We start from the raw sequence: 25,047 nt of genomic DNA on the forward strand, positions 1-25,047 counted from the left end.
ATACACGCATATAAACCGAGAGAAAGGCAAAAAATAAAATTTGGGGTTTGGTTATAAAAGACAGTGAACAAACAAAATTAAAGTGTACACACTAAAAAGGAAACGACTTGAACTTGGTAAACAAAATATATATTTGCGAAGTTGTGCAAGCAAAAGGCTGTGTTAGCATCAATGTTAACTTGATATACAGCCGCTTCCTAGAAGTATAAAGCTTTATTTTATGGCTTGTGATAATACAGAAGTAAATCATACTCTTAAAAAAAATTTTTACAAATGTTCATTCAAATAGAATATATCTTTTATTTAATACTTACTAGTTAATTTTTTAATATGTAGTATATAAAATTTAAAGTTGTAAAGTATTTGTAAATAAACTAGTCAAAAGTCTTTATCTTTTTGTAAAACATTTTGGCTTTAAGTTTTGTCTAGCTTTATAAAACGTTAAGCTGTAAATATAAAAATAATATTTTTTAGTGCATATAATCTACTCTGTATAACTAATAGTTTTATTATCTAAACTTTTTAAGCTAACTACACTTATTTATATTTTATATAAAATTTTAACATATCTAAAATCAAATGACCAATTAATAAAGAAAACAGTGTTAAAATTCTCTATTTTAAAAGTAAATTGTTACTATGCTAAAGTTTTAATATAATTACACGCATACCGGCAGGGAACAGCTAATTAAACAATAAATCAGCACGCTGACGAGCTACTATAAATACAAGTGACAAGCGAATGGAATGTTATCACAGCAGGTCGGCTGCAGGCTCGGTAACCTTTGCAACCGTCAACATCCCGACATAAGCTAGATGCATGGTTGCTAGCATGTTTATAATGTTTACGCTTAGTTAATTACTATAATCCCGAGCCCTTTCGTGCACGCTCACAAAGTGTCTTCTGTTAGCCGCTTACACGTAGATGGCTTTAACTTTGCGTTTTAAACACAACACTCCTTTGAAATATTCGGTTATGTTTGAGTTCATAACAAAAATAAATCAACTTACATGATTACCGTAAAATTAAACTAATGTCTGATAAAAATCGTCATTTTTTATGCTCATCAAAAGATAATTTTGGCCAACTAATAATTTTAGAAGTATTTTGTTTGATAAACAGTTTTTCAAACAAAAAGTATCAGCTTTCATTCACAACATGCTCTCCAACAAAAGCTAAAAAGTACGGTAAGAACGATTTGAATCAAAAAAAAAAAAAACGAAAACATTTGAATGCAAATAAGCTTGGGGCTTTTACTTTTGGCAGTTGTGATTTTAGCGTACGATGAGACAAGTGCTGTTGAAATAACAATCTACTTTGCGCGCTACACTAGACGGGCTAAAGTCTACTTTTTTAACACAACTACGAGCGTATCAGTGCTGAAGTTTATCTTACACGAAATCCGTTGCTTTTGTTCTTTTTGAAATAAACCTCTGCAGAAACGAATGTATGTGTGCGAGTGTAAGTATCTGGAACACATCAAACGATCTAGCTAGTGATTAAACAGTTATGACAGTCTTGCTTGTTAAAAACCGCTTTAAAGTTCCCGCTTTGCAGTAATCGAAGCCACTTAACTTCAAAACGAAAACGGCGGGTAATCTGTCACCCTACATAATTGTAAAAGTAAAACAACTGGTCTTTTTCTCATGAATGAGCCGCTCTGCTACTACCAGTGCTGCTGGCAGACGAGCAAACGACTGAGAATAGTTAAATAATTTATGGCCAACGCCGTAAAGAAGCTTTCTGCATTAGAGAGCAGTTATCAGCGCAGAGGCCAACTCTACATGTAGTGACGCTTAAAACAGCCGTAGTTGTTTTTGATAGTTTATCTTGTTATGCGTTTTAAAGTTTAACTGTGCTGTTCTCAAAACATTATTATAACTGAAGTTTTATATATTGTTCATACAAAGTTAAATAAAAAACAAGTACTTAGTTTTATGTTTTATTCGCATATTAGTAATAAAGTACTTAATCCATAAAGCCCACACTTTTTTTTGTAAATGAGCGAAACATTTTTAAGCAATTGAAAATTAACCACTGAAAATAAAAAGTAAAATTATTTTTGTGTCACCTCTGTTTACAAAAACTACTCCAATAAAAAGCACTTCAAAACTCTCTAACAAGCAAGACAATACTCACTGCTTTAGTAATAACTGAAATATTCACAACATTAAACACAAAGTCTGAGCTCACACAAGCACTTAAAGTGCTTCACTCGCGCTACATCACAGGCTTTACATTGAGATTTAAACTGACTCAGCCTAAACAATTCATCTCAATGAAGCTCGCAAAAGCGGCTCGGACTGCTCAGCGGCGAATGACGGTGAATTGGGTGAGGCCGTTTCGGCGAGGAACGTTAAACGTGGAAAAAATGCAAAGATGCGCCCGTCGCTTTTTTCTATTTTTCTCTCCTTTTTCAAAGCAGCTCGTTTGTGTCGGTGTGACTTGATTACGATAAATGGCAAAAAGTGCCGACGATACCTCGCCTGTATCGACTTAGCAGAAGCGATGATGTATGTTATGATTTAAAATAATCTTATTGAACTTGTATTTGCCTGCATGAAATTTTTAAAAGTATTTTTGGAAGAAGTTGGTATATAAAGATTGGCACGAATAGCGTTAAAACTTTAACTAAAGTTGCTTTCACACATAAAATAACTCTTTTTTACCAGGACAAAATTAGTTTTAACATTTTAAATAATTTAAACTCGCTCCTTAAAACTGATTTAGCTTTCGGAAACTAATACACATTCAAAAATATTTATAAAACATAAATTATCAAAGAAAACATCGGCGAAAGTGTACAGAGCCTAAGCCTGGGCTTATGCATGCCGTGAGACAAGCTCAAGTTAACATAAAGGTTTGATCATATTACTTTCGATCATAAATGGAAGAAAAAAAACATTCTAACTCAACAATGCATTGACTCCGCCAAAATTCAAATGAAGGCGAAGCCTGTGACGGAAAGCAGTCCCGTTACAGATGAGCGATTCCAATTGCTCCAGGCATTGATACGTGGTTGCTATGACACCGGTTGTTTACAGGATAATAACCGTATAATTTATCCATGTGCTAACTATTGTTTTCAAAATATATGCCAGCAGATAGTTTCAAGAAAATAGTATTATTAATAATTAAGCTTAACGGCAAGTTTTAAACTTTTACAATCGCTTAGTTAACAAAAAACAAACATACAACCATTTTTTTAATAAATTGTATAACTTTAGCTAGGAAAAACAAAAGACTAAAGCTAATTTTTTAATTTTTGTACAAATCCTAGTAATAATAAGATTTTAAAAAAATTAAATGGTACAAAAATCTTATTTAAAAGAAATAATCAACATTAGTTTTACATTTGTACAGATATAAGAAATATACAATAGTTGTATATAACTAAGAAAGCTAAAGTAAAATCTTTTAGAAAAAGGTACGTACATTAGTTGGTTAGAATATTTTACAAACAGAGTTTTTATAAAATTTTTGATAGCAAACATATTCGTTTAATAGTTTTTTTTTAATAAGTTTAACATCGTTTATCGACAAGTACAAATATTGATTAACTACAGCATCTTTAAGAAAAAAATAAAGATCTTTGATTTGTTACACTTGTGTTTTAATTTAAAGAAGAAAAAAGTATCACCTTAGAGCTAAAAAAGTTCTGATCAAAATAGTCTAAAACATTCATGTTGTGTTAATAAATAATAAGTTTCTATTTTACTTTCTTCACTTAGAAAATAAAAACTAATTGCACAAGTATAAATTAAAAAAGAAAATTTTTAAAAGACCTTATCTACGAGTGTTTCTAATAATAAAACTTATTTAATATAATAAAACACTGAACAAATGTAATTTTAACTGTTTATCAACAAAATTTCTATCTAACAACAATAAGTTAAAAAATAACTTTATGCAACAACTAAGATCATAAATTGCTCTCAACACAACACAAAAATAACTTCATTAAACCATTGTACTAACCCTTAAGATCAAAATTGCATTAAATTCAGCAAAATTCAACACAATTTACTCTCAAGGTTGCCGAGTTGTTTTCGCTGCTACCGATGAATATTTGATGCACTTCCTCCTACTTTTCAACGTCAACTAGCAAGTTTATAAAGTTAACTTGTGCTTCTTTGTGTGAGAGTAATCTTGTGATGCATTTTGGTTTTATCTCGAGATAACGCATTAGCTGCGGTATATGACAGCCTTAATTTGATTTTTATTCATTTTTAAAGAAGAAAAACAGTTGAGGCTGTTTACACTTTTAAGTAAACAACAACAAGAACATGCTTACTCTGCTTTTGTGTTCTAGGTGTTTTAACAAACTCGACATGTGCTATTTGCTTTGCAGTGCAGTAGACAATTGGCATTTTACAAAGTGTTTGATATTTTGCAAATGATATTTTAAGAATTAATTTTCATATAAAAATTAGTTTTTTTTTGAAATATCATATGTAAATTCATAATTTCATGCTTTGTGTAGTAATACAAGGTAAACTTTCAATTTTTAAAATGTCACATATTATTTTCTAAAACTGTAAAGCAACACTAAAGAATATTAAATGCTAAGATATTATATCGACTTTTACTTTAAACGGTTTTTGGATTTGTTTACTGCTGATAAAACTTTGTAAGTAGATTAAAAAATTTTCAAAAATAAAGTCAATTATTTAATAAATAAAAATAATTTCAGTAAATATTACAAAAACCTTATTGTATAATTTTGTTTTTAATTACATACAAAACAATTCTTTATAATGAAAACCTTTATAGAAAAGAAAGCTTTTAATAACGGCTGTAATAATTATTTCAACAATTAGCTGGTACTATATGACTAAGTTCATAAAGGTAGTGCTTATGTTTTTATAATTAATAAACAATACTGCTAGCTTATAGTTTTCAAGGAAGTACAAAGGTTTTTTTATTAAATTAGATCTTTAGCTAAAGTTTAATACAAACATAGTATGATATAAAACAATTTAACTTTATTTAAGAAAACTAATGAGCAGATTTGCACAACGTTGATGTGTAAGAACTATTTTGAAACCATATAAGTTTCTTAGAGTTTTTGAAGCTATAATGCGAGAAAAAAATTAAAAAATATAACCTTAATTCCAAAAATAAATCTATAACTAATTTTGATAAAAAAATTATAATTAATTGTAAATTTAAAATAGCTTAAAAGATTTAACGTAAAAAATATTTGTAACTAATTTTTTTTCCGATCGATCTAAAAACAATATTTTTTTGCAAATATTTTTCACATAATTACATTACCCAGCAAAAAAAAACTTACTTTGCGTAAGATCTTAAAAATATTATATATCTAAGACAAAACTTAAATATAGATTATCACTCGACTAATATAATGTTTTAATAAACTGCTATTCACAATAGTATACTTATACTAGTGTTATTTCATTTACTTAAAACATAGAAAGGTTTTGTTTCGAAAATAATAACTATCTTTATTTAAATGTTCAAAGCAAGTTTCTGTTTTCAAAAACTAAACTTCTACTAAGACATTTTTAAAGTACTTTTTGAGAAATAAAAATCATACAAATTTTCATTTAAAAACTGGACAAATGAAACATTTTGTACTTTTAGTAGACCTATTGATTTGGAAACAAGTTATTTTAGTTATGTTTTCATTTGAAAATGTTTTTGTAAATTATCTACTATAATCGAAGCTGTGAAAAAATATACTAACGTAAAAATTTAAAGAGTACACTGTTGTTTAAAAAAGAAAACTTATTTATTTAAGTTAGTTTTTAGAATTTTTTTATTTATTAATATTATATAACTTCAGTTGCATAAAATTTTAGTAAATTATAAACAGCAATTAGTACAAGTTTACCGTTTGTACCTTTTTAATCCTTGAGCTGACTTCATTGCATAGTTTTAGAGTTTTGAATGTTTAATAAAAAAAAACAATAAAAGGGGTAATTAAAGACTAAATTGTATTCTATTTTTCATTCAAAAATTTTGTTTGAATTTTTATGAAATAGAAACTTAAAATAAAAAATTTAAGGAAACAATATTTTACTTTTTAAACAAGACCACTTTAGTTATAAACTATACCATATTTTTAATACTTCATCGAAAAACTGTATAACAAAACAAATATTAACTAATGAGTTAATTACGATTTTTTTTCGAACATACTTTTAATTAAATTAATATTAAAACATTCATTACTAACATGTTAAAAACTGTATTGACCTTTATTGAAAAAATTGAACTATAGGAATAAGAAATAGGAGCTTATTCAAAACTTATTATCTTTTTTTTTATTAAAAACTATTTACTTTACAAAAAAAAAATTATATCTAAGTAAATATAACTATACATTGTTTATTGAACGACAAAAAAAGAGCGCTCAAAATATTTTGTCCTAGGACCTGGTGCAAGAAAAACCTTTTGGTTATCGAGTCGTACACCACTTTGATACCTTTTAGTGTCATATCCAGGACTAATAATTCTAATAATTCGTAATAGTTCTGTAATAGTTGGTTTACAGTTTTTATGTTATAATAAACAAATGCTGTAAGAGTAAACACTTACTTTATTTTATAAAAAGTAATTAAAAAAAATTTACAAAAAAAGTGAAGTCTGTGTTACCAAACTTAAAAAATCTCATAACCGCTCTTGACTTGTAACAAATTTTTATGTGCGAGTAATCTATATAGACACTTCTAAGTTAAAATTTAAGAGAAAAAAAGAAAAGTTAACACCAAGTAAAAAGCTTTGCAAAAAGTTTAAATGGAAAGTATATACTATTAAGGCATAATTTAGTAGCTAATTACAAAACTCAAGTTTTTGAGTAAATCAAAGTTTTAATCGTTGTTTTGTTCAACAACTTTTTAAGAAATTATAATTAACTAGTTTAGATTACAATGGTTATGCGTTTACCTAGTTTAGACAACTGGAACAAAAAAATAAAAAAACTAACTCAAACGATTCAACTTACGATTTTTTTATTTAACTTTTTTTTTTGTGTTTTAGTTGTTATTATATAAAAAGTACTATATGTTAAAAGTAAACAGTTTTGAACAAAACTGTATTTACTATGATAGAGTATCTTGAAAAATCTCGTTAATGATTATAAAAATGTCTTTACAAAATGCTTCATTATGTTTTTGTGCTCTTTTTATTACTCTTTTAGTTTTGTTGTCAATAGGGTATTGTCAATACAAAAAGCAAACTTTGTGAATTGATGCTTTTAGAATAAATCTTTCCTGCGGTTAAAATTCATTTAAACTTGTGCTATATTTCACACTAGCGGCTGCTCTAGGGTTTTTTTAAATGGGATAACACAGGTTTTTCTTCTTTTCTAAAAGAGAGCATAACAATTAAAATAAAGTTATAAAACTAACTAAATATTAATGTGTTGTTATACCATTTATTTTTCATATTTAAAAACAACTAAAAATAGTATAAACTTACTAATTATATCTTTATTTTTAAATTGTTTTGTGCATAAAGTAAAACTTTTAGAAAATTATCAATAAAAAATTTTGACACAATTAAAGTTTTAATTTCTAAATTCTCACTTTTACAGTCAAGTAAAAATTGAAAATTTAATTTTAACAGTTAATAACTTAAAGACATTACTGTAAAGACGTTTAAATTTTTTTTTTAAACAATGAACTTTTACTTATACTTCAGTATAGTTTATTAAACATGATAAAAAATTAGCGCTCTAATATTTTGACCAAATGACCTAATATTTAGAAATTCCTTTTGGTCACCGATCTTAACATTTTTGCTTAAACTATTTTGTGCTATAAAACAAATTGAAAGAAATGTGTTATTTAGCATTAAGAGTTTGTAATTTTACAAATATAAAGTGGATAAGATGAAAAACAACACACAGAAAAACAGAAACAAAACAAAAAATAATATTTTACTCAGAACAACTTATATAGAAAAAAAAGGTAAATGATATTGAAGTTGTAATATTTTTTCTTAGTACAGTAATGTAAGACTATTAGCTAATTTTAATTTTTTTAATAGTATACATATACCTATATAGATTAACGTATAACAGGATAAACCACGTATGCAAACAGCAAAATAAATACACTAAAATTGTTTACAACAATAACTTCTTTTTAAGAGTTAAATAAATACAAAAATATATAAGATATTTATAATTTTATTTTATAAGTTGTTAAATAGTAGTTTAAAAATTTAACATGTTTAAAGCAATTACATCAAAGACTTTGTAAATGTACACATATTGAAAAATTGCTTATTAAATTAAATTTTAGTAGTACAGTAACCTCTCGCTTATTTACGCACATATTGTCCACAGAAAAAGGGCGTAAAGATACGAGAGGTACCAAATATACTTACTATAATAGCTGTTTTTTGATATTGCTTCTAGTTAAAAGCAGACTGGGGACTTTCCAACTTTTTGTTAGCAGCAAAAATTTGTTTACTTTATTTATGAATATGAAAACAAAAGATGAAACTATACATATATTAAAAAAAGGATTAAAATTGATATAAAATAATTTTACTAATCAAATTTATTAATATTTATAATAAGTAGATTTTATCTTTATATAAATTTGACTTATCTGATACTTAACGTTTATATTCTATTCTACTTAGCAAGTTAAATTTATAATTAAGCATTTGCTTACAATTTAGAAATGGTGTGGTGTCTATATTAAAATCTGTTTCTATAGCCTTTTACAAAATTATGCGTTTGGTGCTGTATTGGATTTCTTCTTTTGAACAAAAAATCTATAAAATATAAGAAAAATGTTTAATAAAAATGGTTTATGTTACTACAACTTTTTTTAAATTGTCCTTTTCCCTCATAAGAATAAACTTGTCTTGCATTGTATCAAAGATATACTAATGGATATTGTGAGTAGGAATGAAATTTCATGCCATAAGAATTTGAGGAATTGAATTTTTTTTTTAAAGGTATAAAAGGAGGAGTGTTAAAACACCTAAGCTATAAAAGTCAAAGCAATAGAGTTCAGAAGGCTCCTTATGGAAAGCACAAACTAAAAATGCAAAAACACTAATTTCGCTTAAAAATATACAATAAACCTAATTTGCGCATTATAAAAAAATTGAAACTTTTAATTTTTAATTTTTTTAGAATTCTAAAATGCGTAACTAAACGAGAGTGCGTAACGTCACGAGTGCGTAAAGATGTGAGAGGTTACTGTAGTCTAAAAATTGCTTTAAGCTAAGTACATGCTACATCATTGTCATCAGTAGCCAACAAAAATATCTAGCAGGAATTATCCTGAGGTCTATTAATTATCGGCACAACTCGAAAACATGTGAAAAAAATGTCCCATCGTATAGCTTATTATATTATACATTATTAACAACTTAATTATTCTTTTACTAAAAGGGTATCCAAGATTTTTTTTCTAGATATTAAAGCTAAAAAAACTTTTTCTAGCTTTAAGTTTTAGTGGTACTTTGATTAACAAGTGTTAAAATGCTACCATAAGAAAACTTAGTGATTTTAGTCCTGGTATTTTTTAATGATTAAACAAATTTTCTTGACGGCAAACGGAAATTACTCGTTCGTGATGTATTTTATGCTTTTAGAATTCATGTACAAATCAAATAAAATAAAATTTTCTCTAAACAAAAACTTTCAAATGTGCTCTTAATTTTATTTTAAGTTTACATTACTGTTTAAATAAATATTTATTTCATTTAAATCGTTCTCTAAAAGAACTATTTTCATAAAACTTTTAATACAAGCTTTTATGCCACCGCTAAGATATTTTTTAACAATTTTAGACCGCAAAATATCTTTTCTGGTAAATCTGGCCCGCCATCAAAAAGAGTTGCCGATCAAAAATTATGTATACGTAAAAATCAGACTTTTAAAATTTTATAAAGTCTCTAATACAAGTACAGTGCTTATTCACTTATCTAGACTTCACTTATCCAGACTTCACTTACCCAGACTTTACTTATTCGGACGCTTACTTATCCGGACAATTTTAGTCGAGAAGAAAATTCAAAAAATTCAATATTAAATACAAACATTTATTTAAGCTTTCATCATCTTTTCTGAAATTTATTTAATTATAATGACGTAATGATACAACTAAAGCTTACATTCAAACTTTGTTCAAAACTAATTTAGTTATCAAAAACATTTGTATGTAAAGTAAGTCAGTTAAAAAAAGTTATTAAACAATGTTATTTAAAGTATAATAAAATGTTTTTTATTTCAACTTTTTAAGTTTTTTTGATAGTTGATTTAACCTTAAGTCTTTATAGAAAATTAATGTTTAACAGTTGTTCTATGTTCAATTTTTTATTCAAACTATACTATTAAAGTTGTTAATTTAAACATTTTTTGTTTAAGATGAGGTGCATGACAATTTTTTTTTATTTTTAATCATAAGTTATATAAGTTTGACATACTAAACATCCCAGATTTTAGAGATCCACAAGACATCAAAAATGACCTGCCTATGCTTCATTATAAAAGAATTTGGTACATTGTTTTTACAACTTAAAAAACTTCCAGTTTAACTTTGTACGACAAGAAAGTAAAGAAAAGTTTAAAAAGTTTTAAGCAGAAATAACGGATTGAGCTTTTTATTTTATTTTGCATTACACAATATACAGCAGTTATATTATTTTATAAAAACAATAATTTTCGTACTTATCCGGAAAAAAGCTATTCCGTACATGTTTTCAGAAAAATCTTGCCCAACATTTCCAGATAAATGAATAAGCACTGTACTTGTTTGACTAATTTTTTGTCATAATAAATTTCACGACTATGTTCATAACAAAGTAAATAATAATCTTTTTGATATAAAAATAAATTTGAAACCTTTTCTTTTTAATTTTGACAAAAAACACTATGCTTCATTACAGTGAAATAACCTCAAAATAAAAGTCGGTAGTAAATTACGTCAGAAAATCTAAGAGAAAACAAGATCCTCTAAAATTTTCTTTTATTGAACAAATTAACATTTTGGTATGTACAATTTAAGCAAGTAATTTATAAAAAATAGTTACAGTACTTTTTATTTATACATAATAATACAACTTGGCAAACGATTGATGTCAGTTTATCTGTAGATTGTCATTTTTAGAGAGTCATTATAAAAAAAGCATCTATAAGTCTAGAGTTTTAAAAGCTTTGTTTTTCTTAAATTTATCAAGTCTATTCGCATGGCGATCTCATTTATTTTCAAAATAACATTTATAACCGTTAAATTTAAAGAAAGTTATTTTTAGAAGCACTATGCTAATTTAATGTTTCATAATTTTTAAAACATTATAGCTGCAATGTCTATACCAGGATTTCTCAAAAAAAAATCAAAAGGCACCCTTTAAAGAAATAAAAAAAGCTATGGCCCCTTCAAACAAAACTACTCCAAAAACTACCAAAAAAACGCATAAGAGCTTTTTTTATTGCTTTTATCATCAACTCCATAATATCTAGTGTAAGTTTCAAATTATGACCTCATGACCAGCCTGTGGCCCCTTTTATGCTCATGGCCCCCAAGTGTGCTACTTTTTGGGAAACTCTGGTCTATAACAATGGTTCTAAAAAGCTTTTAAAATGTTAACAAAAAGCCATTTAATAAATTATTAAAGGACGACTGCATCATTAGCTATAGACTACAAATATAGAATATACTATACTAATTGACTGTTTTGAAAATAAATGCACTAGAATTTATTTGAAAATATTTATAATCTTAAATTTTTAAGAATTAAAACCACAAAAAAACATATTTTTTTCTTTTGAAAAATCAACTGTTCTGAGTATATAAAAAATGTTTTATGTGGTGTTAAGTTTCAGCACTAGTAAAAATATAACAGATTAGTTCCATTTTATACTTAGGGTGTATGTGTACCTACTAAAAACAATTAGTTCTTAACAACATTTCTAATTTCTTTTTTTTTCTTATAACTTAGTATAAAAAGGAAAATTGCCTTGAAATATTCGAGTCTTAAAACTTGAGTTGTTCATAGATTTACTTACTCTTTCAGTACTTAAAACGTACATGAATATCTACTTATGTAGGGAAATAAACTAAAAACAACTACTTTTATACAATTTTTTGTTAATTTTTATCATATATCATATATATATATATATATATATATATTTATTTATTTATAATATAAAAAAACAACTAATTTTTAAATCGTTTACTTAGTTTCGATGCTTTATGCATCTCCTCAGAACGAAATAAAGAACAAAGTAAGATTTTTAAAGAATCACACAATAAAACACATTGTGACGTTTCAACTTTACTTTCAAAATATATATATATATACATATATTGTACTAGCAACTAGTTTACTAAAATCCTTTAAGTTTTACTAGAATAAAATTTTAAACACAAATATTTGATTAGTTAAAAAGTACGAAAGCATACTTTATTTATTTTAGTTATTTAAAATATTTGATAGAAGTTTTAAAGTAAATTGTTTTTCATCATGAATTTAAATAATTTTAACTATTTAATTAAACTTAAAAACAAAGAGACTAGTTGGTTTTAAATCTTTGACCATTTAACTGTTTGTTTTTTATTTCTATAATTTGATTAGTCGTTAATCATTTAACTATTTTGTAAAAATAAAACTATAAAAGTTTACAGCTTTTAGTATACTGAGTAACTACTTTTATAGTAATTTTTCTCACTAAGATTGGTGAAAACTAGCATTTAAACTTATAAAAATCGTATTTAGTTTATTGAAAATTTTTAAAAGGTTAGACTTTTGCATAGAAAACTAGTAATATAAACATTAGAATTTATAAAGACTATAAAAAGAAAATAAAAAAGTCAATAGCTTGAGTTAGTTTCAGTAGTCTACAAGTCTTATGAGTCGTAATTTTAAACCGTTTTTAATTAAATAGTATATCAAAATTGATCTTAACAAAAAACTTACTAACTTATATTTATTTATGCAACAGCTTAAATGTACACATTTTACAGAGGTTTTAACATTTTTTACTGGTCTATGAAGTTAAATAGGCCAGATTTGTAATAAATACTAGCTTTATTGTTTGCTAAAAAAGTTTAGCAAATAAAAACAAATTAATACATGACAAACTAAATTCCAAAAAAAAAAATTGAAAAAACTATAATTACTATATCAAATCATACTTTAGTAAGTTTTAAAAACTTTATAGCCATTAAACGGAACTTCTTTTTTTCTTCTTTTAATATCTAAAGTTTTCATGTATGTATGTTTATCATTAAGTTTTCTTAGTGTTAAGAGCTTTTATTTTGTTATCAAATAAATTGCTAATCATTTAAAAAAAGTAAGTAGTAAAATTATAAACAAATTAAATGTAGTTTGTTTAAACAAAACCTTACAATTTTTTTTGTTTAGAAACATTAAAATAAATTTTAGATAAAAAAATAAAAATCTAATGAATGTTCAACTAGAAAAGTACCAATGGAAAAAAAGAGTAAGCTCTAGATCAGGGTTTTCCAAACATTCTTCAAAAGTGGCCTCAAGGCCCACCTGTGGCCCCTTTACTGCTCAAACTCCCCTGGCCCTTTTGCTGCTTTTCCACTTTGAGAAACGCTGCTCTAGATGATTTTAAATATTTTTTTTGTGCACTACTACTGATGTAAAACTGCTAATATAAAAGTTACATAAAGCTAGTAAAAGTTTTTATTATTAAAAGTTTACATACCTCAAGTAAGGTAGAAAAAAAATCCACATTATTTTTTTCAAGTTGATCAAAAAATAATATTAACACGTAGAATTAGTACTTAAAGTGCTTTATATGTTTCTTTTTTATTTCATATCTTAAGGAAACTGTTCATTATAAAGTTATTAACTTAAAGCCTCAATTGTTCAATTACCTGCTAAAAGAGTAAAAAAGATATTTTATTTTCTTTTAATGAATTTGATAAGTTTATTTTAAACTCTGTAATGTTTTGTGCTAAATATACGGTTTTAATATCAAGCTGAACTTAATTAGATAAAAGATGCCTTTAATCTTATGAAAAGATCCATGATATTGAAAAATATCTAAAATGCTGAACAAAAAACTAAATTTAAAACATAAACATGTATTAATAAAAACACGGTTTTTAAGTTTTTAGTTTCAACCGTTACAAACACAATTACACATGTTCACGTTGATTTAACTTTATCTAAAACTTTCTAAGTTTAGTCTGTGAATTTTTTGCTATCGTTGAAATTTTATTAATGTTAATTTCTATAAGTCTAAGGAATTCGTAAGTTTTAATTGTTGTTATTGTTTTAAAATCTATCAGAACTTCAAATCTATGTTAAAGCACTTAATTTGTAAGCCATCGGAGTAACTATAAACATTGTATTGTAACAATCTAATAATAATAAAGACAACGTTATGTTTAATGACAAATATCATTCAAAGAAAATTATATAAAAACATATGACTGAATTATTCAATGAACTTAGGAATTATTTCATGAGTTTTTCATCCCTACATTTTTATGGACTTTTAATGTCGTCATAGTTTGTAATCAATACACTAAAGAATGAAGTATTATTGTTTTTTAATGTGATTTATGTATATCATATGCACTTTTATTAAAACTTCTAGGTTTTAGTTACTCTAGCCTTTTTCCAATTTTTATTTTTTTTATATTAATCTATTTATTCACAATGCACAATTTTTGAAGAAAATTTTTGGAATTTTTCTAAACTTAGTTTAAATTATGACCTAAAAAGATTTTTTACATTAAGTCATTTTACTATGATTTTGCCATCGATTTCTTTGTTGTATTCAATAAGCTACTATAAAAAATAAATAACTATAAAACCGAAATTTTATAATCTTTTACTTGTCACAAAAATTTACATAAACAAATATGTTTTTTTAATTATACAGATTTTTTAAAACAAATGATATTATTCACTTAAATGATTTCTCCGTGCATGTACTTTTTGTTAACATTCATCTGTTCTTAAAATCGTTAAATAAACTATAACATAAGATTTTACATCTAGATTTTATAGTTTGAAACAAAAAAAAATTATTTAATAAGACCTCAAGCAACGTAAAAACGTTAAAAACTTGCAGTTGATATTATATAAATACTCAGCTTAACAATGCAATATTTTTTAACTTAAATAGGTTATACTTATAAAATTGTTCATATTCAAAAGAACTATCCATGTTTAAAACTTAAGCTATGTTAGTTTTACTAATTACTTAATTGATAAAACTATTTTAAGTTTACAAAATAAGAAAACGAAATTGACACATATAAACTTGGAAAAGGATCTGGTGAATAACATGATCTTCTTAGTAATTGAACTACACACATCTTATTTACTAAAACAATTTTAACTATAATGAAATTAATCGTTAGAAAAACATAACCCTAAAAACAAAAAACGCAAAACACTTTACACAGTCACAACTTTACAAACAAAAAAAATATCGTTTAATTGTAGATAGAAGTCTGTTTGATAATACAGACACGGGCTAAGATATAAGCTTACACTAAAATGCTTTAATTCCAACTAATAAACTGATTACTTTAGTACAAATTGCTATAACAGATACTGGATCACTGTAATCTAAACTTAATAACTTAATCAATAAAAATTAGTCTTGAAAATAAGGTAGCTAAAATTTTACTTAAATTTAAAAAAATATCATCCCAATACTGCCTGTTTATATTTTTTATTTAATTGTATTTTTAGTAAAATTTCCCTAGGTTTAAATACGAACATTGGTCTTTTAAGTCACGATGTAAATCAACGTATAACTTACTACGCAGTTAAGCTAAGGAGTTTTTACACGTTATACATAAATCTTGGTTGAAAAGTAGTTTCTTTCAAAAGTATTGTCAAATAGTTATACAATTTATCTATACTTTAAAAATTACACTTAAAGTTAGCTGGTAAAATTTATTCTTGCAATAAATACATAAATATTCCTGTTTTTTTTTAAATAAGTTTTTGCATTTAACTTTATTAATTTCAAACAAACAAACAAACAATTCAAACATATAATTTTCATTCTATATTTTATAACAAAAAAATAATAGTACATAATTTTTAAAGACAACTCGTTTGTATACTACGTAAATTTTCAAACATCTCGATATGAAAATGAACATATCAGTACCGTTTTATTGATAAATTAGAGAAAATAAATCACTCAAACTTGTATTAGCTTTTGTTACTTTAAAAACTAAAGTTTTTAAACAGTAACTGTTATATTTTTTTTATATCAGTAAAATAAATTTACAGTTTATTAATAATAAAATTCAAAAATTCAACAATTCAACAACTTAAAAAAACATATTCGTTCTTATTTTTAAAAGTTTTATGTCAATTAAAACCTTCATAATCAGTATTTACAAGAGCTGTACCTTAAAAAAAAACTTAAAATTGTTAACAGTTATGATGGGTCAAAACATTTTAAAAATTATCCAAAAGGTCTAGCTAATATCTATCATAATGGAAAAAAAAATTTTTGAAGTAACAAGTTCTGAAAGAGATAGCTCAAAACCATTACGAATTATTAAAATTTGACCTATTTCAACTTAAAATTCAGAATTTGAAACTTGGTGCACTATTTGTTAATCAATTACAATAAACATTTAATTGCAAATGAGGTTAAAAGTTAATTTTAGAGTTTTAATTTAATTTCTAAATGTAATTCTTTACTTTAAAAATATTTTTGAAATTTATAAGAAATAAATTATACTAAAGTTATAAAGTCTGAAAGTATATTTTAATCAAACATATTTATAACAATGATAAAAGTATTTAAAATCAGCTGTAAACTTAAACAACTTTAAGTTCCTATTTCTAAAACAATACATGACTAAAAAAGCCATTGGTAAAAAAAATAAAACGAAAAAACTAAGTAAAAGTAGAGTGATTGTTATCGATTTAAAATATGTGTAAAAAGTTTTTTTAACAAAAATAAACTTAAAACGTATAACACAACAGAAGGTTTTAAACTAGTGTAACTTTAAAAATATTGTTAACAGTTTTTCTAAGAAATTGGTAGATGATAAAAAGTATTTAGTGATTATTTAACTATTTAATTTATGCTTTTTTTTTTATTTTCTAGATATCATCACGTATCAAGAAAAAAATTGAGTTAAACAACTATAAAAGTTTTATTATGTTAGTTGGTTAATTTTAGATTATTTTATTTTACTGTGTTCTGAGTATATTAAAAAAAAATAATTACAAAAATAAACAGCAAAAACTGACGTAATTCACAAGTATTTAACTTTTATTCAAATTTTTTTAAGTACTTTTAAAAAGTAAACTAGCAAATAAAGTTGAAATGTAAATTAAATTCGATCTAAATACGATTTAAAATTTATGTTTTGCATGCTTTGTTAGAGTTTTGCAGTTTGTCAACAAATTTTTTAAGCTTTAAAACTTTGTTTATTTTATCCCATTTATACCTAAACTAGAATTTATCGAATTTACATTTGAAAAGCATTAACAAAATTTTTTGCAACAGTTTTCGATTTATTTAGTCTAACCACAGCTTTTCAAAGTAAAAACGAACACAAGTTTTGAAATATTAAAACAAAGACTTATGAAATTAGTAAGCATAAAAAGGTTTTAAATTTATTTAAACTTGTAACAGTTTTAAAATAACGAAAGAAAAAGACTATTTTACTCAAAAAGAAACATTAATTAAACGCAACTATATAACTAATTACCTTATTAAATAAAAAAGTAATAGAAAAATTTACAAAAACTTAAATTTGTAATCGTTTTGAAGTTTTATAATCTGTCACAAGTTTAGTGTAGTAGTTTATAAGGTTATTATTTATTATGTTTAAAAAATTGTGATCGATAGTTGTACGAAATCAGCTCGATATACAAGTACTTAAAAAAAAATTATAAATCCATTCTTTTAATGTTTCTATGCACCAAAAAACTTTTCATATAAACAAAGTTTAAAAGTTATTTGGTTTTTTAATTTTTGCTAACAAAATGTTTAAGAAATCTATAAAAGTTAACTGCAATACTGTTTGTAAAGTCTTATTGTTATTAATGGCACTCCTTACGTTGATTCTATATAGTTTAGCAAGTAAGCAGTAACAGAATGACTAAGTCTTAACACTCCTAATGCAAATAAAACAAAAACATATTTTTGTGTAAATTCTTTTCATAAAATTTTGTTTCAACAAAGTTTTCTTTGTATATCTCAGTTGCACCTTTTCTATTAAAAACAATATAAACTTGGTTCCTCTTAAAAAATTCAATATAAAACGAACAAAATCAGTTCCACGTTTAATTAACTTTTGAACTGCAAAACAACATACTCTAAGTTCAAGGGATTTTTTAAACATGAACTTTACAATATATTTTCTATTGTTAGTAATATCTAGTATAAAACTAGCATCATGTAGCTACGACAACATAAAGCTTGTTTCTAATGGATATGAAGGTGTTGTAGTTGCCATTAACCCAAGTGTTAAAGAAGATGCAAATATAATCAAATCTTTGAAAGTTATTATTTTTCCAACTGCTTAGTTTTTTTATGTATGCGTACTATGTATATTTTTTTTAATGAACAGTTCTTAAAGACTAAGGTAACTTCTATAATTTAAATGACTTTTATATAAAATACTTTGTCAAGGGCTCACATTAAAGTCTTGTTTTCAAATAAATCACATCCAAAAAAAGTAAATGCAACATCAAAAAACTGAACATTTTTTAGAAAATTTGGACCGAAGCATCCGAATCGTTGTACATAGCAACAAAAGAACGCGCTTATTTCAGGGATATCACTATTCTGGTTCCTAACACTTGGACTGCAGGTACTTATCAAAAATCGGGAAAAGCATCGTATGAAAAAGTTTGTTAATTTTCATTAAAATGCTGGTTAAAAAGAAAAACAAAAGAAAAAAGAAAGGCGTTTGAAATAAAAAATTTTAAGTTGAAAAACAGAACATTTATTAAAAAAGATACTGAACAAAAAATATATAGTGTTAAAATATACGTTCTATAACAGGCAGATGTTCTTGTTGCGGATGCTCACCCAGGGCATGGGAACGAGCCATACACCTTTCATTTTGGTTTGTGCGGTGGTCATGGCGAATACATTCACCTCTCCCCTGATTACGTTGTCAATGACTCTTACGTTGAAAGCTGGGGTCCAAAAGGTAATTTTCTATCAATTAAGTGTTAATTAAAATTTTATTATGGTATGATAAAACTAAAATTAATATGAAAATGTTTGAACTTTTTTAATAAAAAGATTTTCGTAATTTTTTACAAAATTATGAGTTTTGCTTCAGCTGTTTCAAATTCATTCCACTCGATTAAAAGCTACCTTGTACTGAAACAAAATAATAAATTGCACTAATACAACAGGAAAGGTGATGGTCCACGAGTGGGCGCACTTGAGATGGGGAGTTTTTGACGAAACTGGAGGAAACGGTTACCCGGATTTCTACTACAAAGACGGAAAAATTGAGGCAAACAGGTTAAAAGAAAACACTTGTTAACTTATTTAACGGTTTTCTTGAGCTTCAACGAACATCTAGTATACTGTATAAAGTTTTTGGATATGTGTTTGTATTTAGTGTACCTTACAATTAGGTAGAACATTTAAAATAGTTTTTTTTACGAAGAATCGCTGTAAACTTTATATATCTATAATTATTATCAACATAAACTCTTTTAAATCAGATCTCCAGTTGGTTTACAAGGAAAACTAGTTCACCTAAGCAAGGATGAAAACGGTACAGTTGTATCGAGCGACTGCGAAATTGATCTTCAAACAGGACTTCCTTATGAAGGAGAATGTCAGTTTATTCCAAACGAAAACCAGACTAACGTTACTACTTCAATGATGTCCATGCAATATTTAGATAATGTAAGACTTTTCAAATGATAAAATGCAGTTTTTTAACTTCTTTTCTATTTAGCATTTAGATTATAACTAGTAATCTGGGTCATTAACAGTTACTTTTAAAGAAATATAGTATTATATGTTAAAAACTTTTTTATACAAGCGACTACCTGTTAGAAGTCTTACATGAAAACATATTGATAAAAGGTGATTCACTTTTGTCACGATGATAAGTCCGACCCAGCAAATATGTGCAACAGAGACGCTCCAAACGAGCACAACAGACTTTGCAGCCAACGTAGTGTTTGGGACGTGATTTTGTCTTCCGATGATTTCAATGGTTTAAAACCAACTGCAGTTCAAAATTTACAACCAACTTTTAAAGTGGTGCAACAAAAACAGTCAAATCAATTTGTTTTTGTGATCGACACCTCAGGAAGCATGTCAAGTTATGTAAGTTTGTACAAAGTGCTTGTATTAATGTAAGTACTTTTTTGAATATTTAAAAACGTCTCTAAAACTACTTAAAATTCAAGCAAATTTTTTTAAATAATGACATCAACCAATTTAAAAGTGCCTTTTAAAGCATATTATTGTACATATTTTAGTTTAATTCTTATTCATTATACTAATTCAAAGAATCTTAACCGAGATGAAACAAAAATGACAAATGCAATCCAAGCAGCAGACACTTTTATAAAAACTTACGCTTCAACGGATTCTTATGTAGGAATTGTTGACTTTGATTCGTATGCACGCGTTAACAGCGACCTCTACCAGTTATCAAGTGAAATTGATCGTTACAATTTGTCTTCATTGCTTCCAGTTGACTCAGATGCTGGTGGTGGTACTACAATATATGCGGGTGTTGATAAAGCTATTGAGGTAACTTAATTAAAAATTTACAAATTAACTTTGGCTTTTTTATAATTTTATTTTCTTCGATCCAGTTAAACAGATAAGGTATTGAAAATTTCAATAACAAAATATTTTTTTTGGTATATATAGGAAGTATGTTTAAATTTATCTAGTTTAGCAATACCTTCAGATAAAATTAACTAAGCTTACATCCATTATTATAATAATGAAAACGTTTCATTACTTAGTATATTTTTGATAATTACGAAAAAACTTTCAAAAATTTTTGGACTGTTTTTAACAGATGATAGAAAACTCAGCATATCCAAATGGATCACAAATAATTTGCCTGACAGATGGAATAGGAAGTTGGAGCAACATAACTGAAAAGTCTGTTATGGATAAGGTAAGTTGGTTTCTAATTAAATTTATTAATTAAATCACTTACAAAACTTTTGTACTAAACTTATTAATTTACTTATGGTACACTTATTTATAAAATAAATTGAAGTAACTTATTTTTGAAGAAAATTAAAACTATTTGATAGGGAATAGTTTTTCACACAATATTTTTCGGAGTAAACGAAGGAAACGAGTTTCTGATAAACTTAAGTGACGAAACTCGGGGTCAGTGGACTTATGCTAATTCCTTGGAAGGTCTAAACAGTTTTTTTGAAAGAATCTCTCAAGATAACTCAGGAAGAAATGAAGAAAAAAATTTCCAAGTATGATTTGTTCTCATTAAAATATGTGAAAAAAAATTTTTTTTTATTAATTTTGACTACAGCAGATTTATTAAACTTAATTAATGTTGAAATGGTTGCAAAAACAAAAAAAATCATTGCAGTAAAAAACTGTATTGCTTGAAACGAGTAAAAAAATAGTTTTTTTTTCTGGTTTAATTTTTTTTTAATTGCTTTAGCTTAGTTTTACTAACTAACTGTTAGTTACTTTTTCGTCTGTTATATTTTTTCATAAAATAGTTGTAACTCATTTGATGTTTTTTACATTACGAGTAAAATTATGCTAGGTGTTTTTACTCTAAAAATATAATAAAAATAATAACACTGTTTTAAGGTTTAGAACAAAATAAAAGTTTTTATTAAATTATTTCTTTAATTTTCGTACACTTAATCTAAGGTAAAGAGTGAGAGCATCTCACTAAATTCGGGAACTTACACTGGAAATGTTTTTATTGATTCAACAATCGGGAATAACACAGTTTTCACTTTCTCTTATTCGGGCTCTTACCCCCCGTACATCAGTCTTATAGATCCTTCTGGAAATCGTTTTTGCTCTAACAACCGTCCTCCAGCTGGTTGCAATTCACTTGTACTCGGAATTGTTGATGAGACTTTCAAGTCAATCACGTTTAAAATACCAGGAGTTGCAGAAGTAATGTTATTTAAAAAAACTATTTTTAACTAAAACTAAGAAAAAAATATTTTTAACTAAAACTAAGAAAAATAAATATTAATAATTTTTTTTCCAAGTACTGTGTATTTGTAAAATTTATGTAATATTATTAAAATACTAAAAGTTCATACTTATAAACACTTTACGAAATAGTTTTATAACTGTTTTTGCAGACAAACCACTTTTATTAATAGGTGGGAACTTGGAATTATTTGTTGAATCCTCGCTCAAGAACAACTGTTACGGTAAGTGTATCTTCAATGGCATCGAGTTCAAGTGTCGATCCTATTTCTGTTAAGTCAAGCATATCGAGCTCAAGCAGGGACAGTGCAGAACCAATTATTTTGTATGCTCAGGTATTTACTTTATTTTAAAGTTTTGTTCACCTTCATTAAACTTTTTGATTTATGACAGCTAGATGTATGATCAAAAACTAAAAAAAAACTTAGGTAACTCAAGGATTTAAGCCAGTTGTAAATGCAATTGTAAATGCCATAATTTCTTTTCCTAATGGCTCTCAAACTGAAGTAAGACTATTTGACGGAGGAGCAAGTAAATAAATTTATTTTTAATGTTTTGAATATGATTTATCTTATTTTATGGTAATGATTTTAAAAGCCTTCTTAAAAATTTTGCAGCACCCGATACTAGAAAGAACGATGGTATCTATTCAAGATACTTCTTTAATTACATAACTACTGGAAGATACTCAATGAAAGTATGTTTGCTAACGTTAATGGCTTATGTTTTTTAGCTTGATTAAATTAGAAAAATAAAGTGTTTTTGTATACAAACCCCTTCACAAATTAAAACGATTTTTGATATAAATTTTTAAAACATTTCGCAAAGAAAAACTACAATTTATGTAAAAAAATCAAAGATAAAAGTAAGTGGGAAAGGAGGTTTAGTATCCAATAGAACAACTGGAATATCGGCTGCTTACAAGCATGGAGTTGTTGCAGATGACGGTATGTCGTCTTACTTTAATGTTTTTTTTTAAATTTTGTACGTAAATAAACTTTGTTATAGGCACACTAGTGTTGAATCCTAACTTGGAGCCAAACAATCAAAACTTTGCAAATGTTGATGCTGAAGAGCTTGATGATTTTGAAAGAACAGAATCTATTGGGGGATTTGAGTATTCTGGGTAATACTTTTGTTTACACACTAATAAACTTTTTAATTGTATAAAAAATCACTAAAATACTTTATGTTCTAAAAAAGTTTAAAAAAAAATTAAGGGCACTCTGTTACTTAAAAGTTTTATAAGATTTCTTGAAAAATTATTAGAACTTAATTTCAGGCCTGAAGTAACAGATGCTTCAGACTATTTTCCACCAAGTAAAGTTATTGATCTGACAGCTAACCAAGTTGATGTTGATGACGTTACAAAAGGAATTAGTTTGCAATTTACCGCACCTGGTGACGACTTTGATGTAGGACAAGGTAAAAAAAACTTTTAGGAAGACACTACAGAGATTTATTTAATTTTTTAGTTGTTCCTTATTTAGAAATTCAACTTACATTTTCAACTTAAAGTTCTGACAACTTATTTTATCAAATATACGGACAGCATCCAGATATGAAATTCGTTACTCCTACAACGACACTAGCTCACTTATCAACAATTTTACATATGAAAAAGAAATATTATCTTTAAACGTACTTTACGGAGACTTAAATGATACTACTCAAGCAGGGAACATTGAAAATTTCACTATAACTCTCAATGATCTACCAACATCTGAAAATGTTACAAAGTAAGATTTTTTTTTATTTAAGAAGAATGTAGAACTTATGTAACAGTGATTATTTGTTTATTAAAATCAAAAGATGTAGTATATTAGGTACTTTTATATGTTTTTTTAAACTGAATTTTGTAAAACTATATCAATTAACACAATTAAACAGAATAGGTTTTGCGTTAAGAACAATTGATGACAGTGGTAACGAGGCTGATATTTCAAATGTTGCAGTTTTAGATTTGTTTTTGGTTTCTCCAAAAATAATATATGGTTAGTTTTGTAATGTTATATTGTATACTTAAATACTGGTCGTATACATCGCTGTTAAGGTTTTTTTTTTATGAAGTTTTGTTAAATGTTTGTTTAAAAAATGCTTATCTTTTAGTCGTGTTACAAAAAATTACATCATTGAATTGCATTGGTCTAAATTATAGTTTTTTATGTAACTATGTAGCGTACTTAAGTTACAAAAACTATATTGGTTGTCATTGCTATACGTTTTAGAAAATTTAGAAAATACAACAAACTCTGTAAATGATATCGAAGATGAAAGGTTTTTGATGAAGAACATTGCATTATTTACTAACTTTCTCGCGGTTAGTTTATACAAAATATACGAAAAAATCTATTTCAATTTAAATTTTACATAACTAGCTTTTTACATCAAAAAAATAACAGGATATGTATTTGCAATTTTGTGCTCTACCGGAAATTTATTTGAACCTACCACCGGCTTTTGTGATAGACGTAGCGAAATCAAAACTGTCGAATGAAACAGCCGAACGTATATAAATAAATGAAATTCTTAAGATGGAGTTTTTGTCTAGAATAAACTAAGTTTTATAAATTCAGAACCTTTAATTCTCAATTTTTTGTGTTTATTATAACCTTTAATTTTTGATTTGGTAACTGTGTAATCACAATAAATTATTTTTTAATAAAAAATCAGTCTTGAATAATTTAAATGTACAAAAATTAGTTTGTATTATAGACCATAATAAACTATGTTTTCTATTTTAAATAGTTAAACTTGAAATAATAAAAATATATATTTTACTTACTGAGTCATACTGTTTAGTAATGCTTGAATGTGTTTTACTTTCTTTCTCTTTAGTTTAAGTTACAGACTAAAAAAGTTTAGTCTGTATTAATTTCTTTATTTCATAATCAAAGAAAAAACTTTGTTTATTAAAATTTAAAGTGTCAGA

The 25,047-nt window shown here is 25.9% G+C and overlaps 2 protein-coding genes across 4 annotated transcripts in view; one reads left to right on the forward strand and one right to left on the reverse strand.

Annotated features, from left to right (window-relative positions):
* LOC145837728 (uncharacterized) overlaps positions 1 to 4,000 on the reverse strand; it is a 17,008-nt gene extending 13,008 nt beyond the window's left edge. For all 3 annotated transcript variants that reach the window (XM_082945157.1, XM_082945158.1, XM_082945156.1), the window contains exon 1: positions 3,980 to 4,000. The gene's annotated coding sequence lies outside the window, so the exon portion shown is untranslated. The remainder of the gene's footprint in view (positions 1 to 3,979) is intronic.
* LOC145838867 (calcium-activated chloride channel regulator 1-like) lies at positions 1,447 to 24,631 on the forward strand. Its single transcript, XM_082946488.1, has 22 exons — positions 1,447 to 1,462; positions 2,286 to 2,514; positions 18,373 to 18,472; positions 18,684 to 18,821; positions 18,978 to 19,128; positions 19,340 to 19,451; positions 19,658 to 19,844; positions 20,028 to 20,273; positions 20,460 to 20,705; positions 20,983 to 21,084; positions 21,227 to 21,403; positions 21,819 to 22,073; positions 22,289 to 22,450; positions 22,544 to 22,646; positions 22,733 to 22,812; positions 22,975 to 23,062; positions 23,124 to 23,241; positions 23,398 to 23,540; positions 23,668 to 23,854; positions 24,006 to 24,109; positions 24,344 to 24,435; positions 24,518 to 24,631. The coding sequence occupies exons 1-22, from the start codon at positions 1,447 to 1,449 to the stop codon at positions 24,629 to 24,631; spliced, it is 3,150 nt and encodes a 1,049-aa protein (XP_082802614.1).
* Positions 24,632 to 25,047: the final 416 nt, after the last annotated feature.

The sequence above is a fragment of the Thalia democratica genome, chromosome 6 (assembly GCF_965202585.1).
Source record: "Thalia democratica chromosome 6, ktThaDemo2.hap1.1, whole genome shotgun sequence".
NCBI lineage: Eukaryota > Metazoa > Chordata > Thaliacea > Salpida > Salpidae > Thalia > Thalia democratica.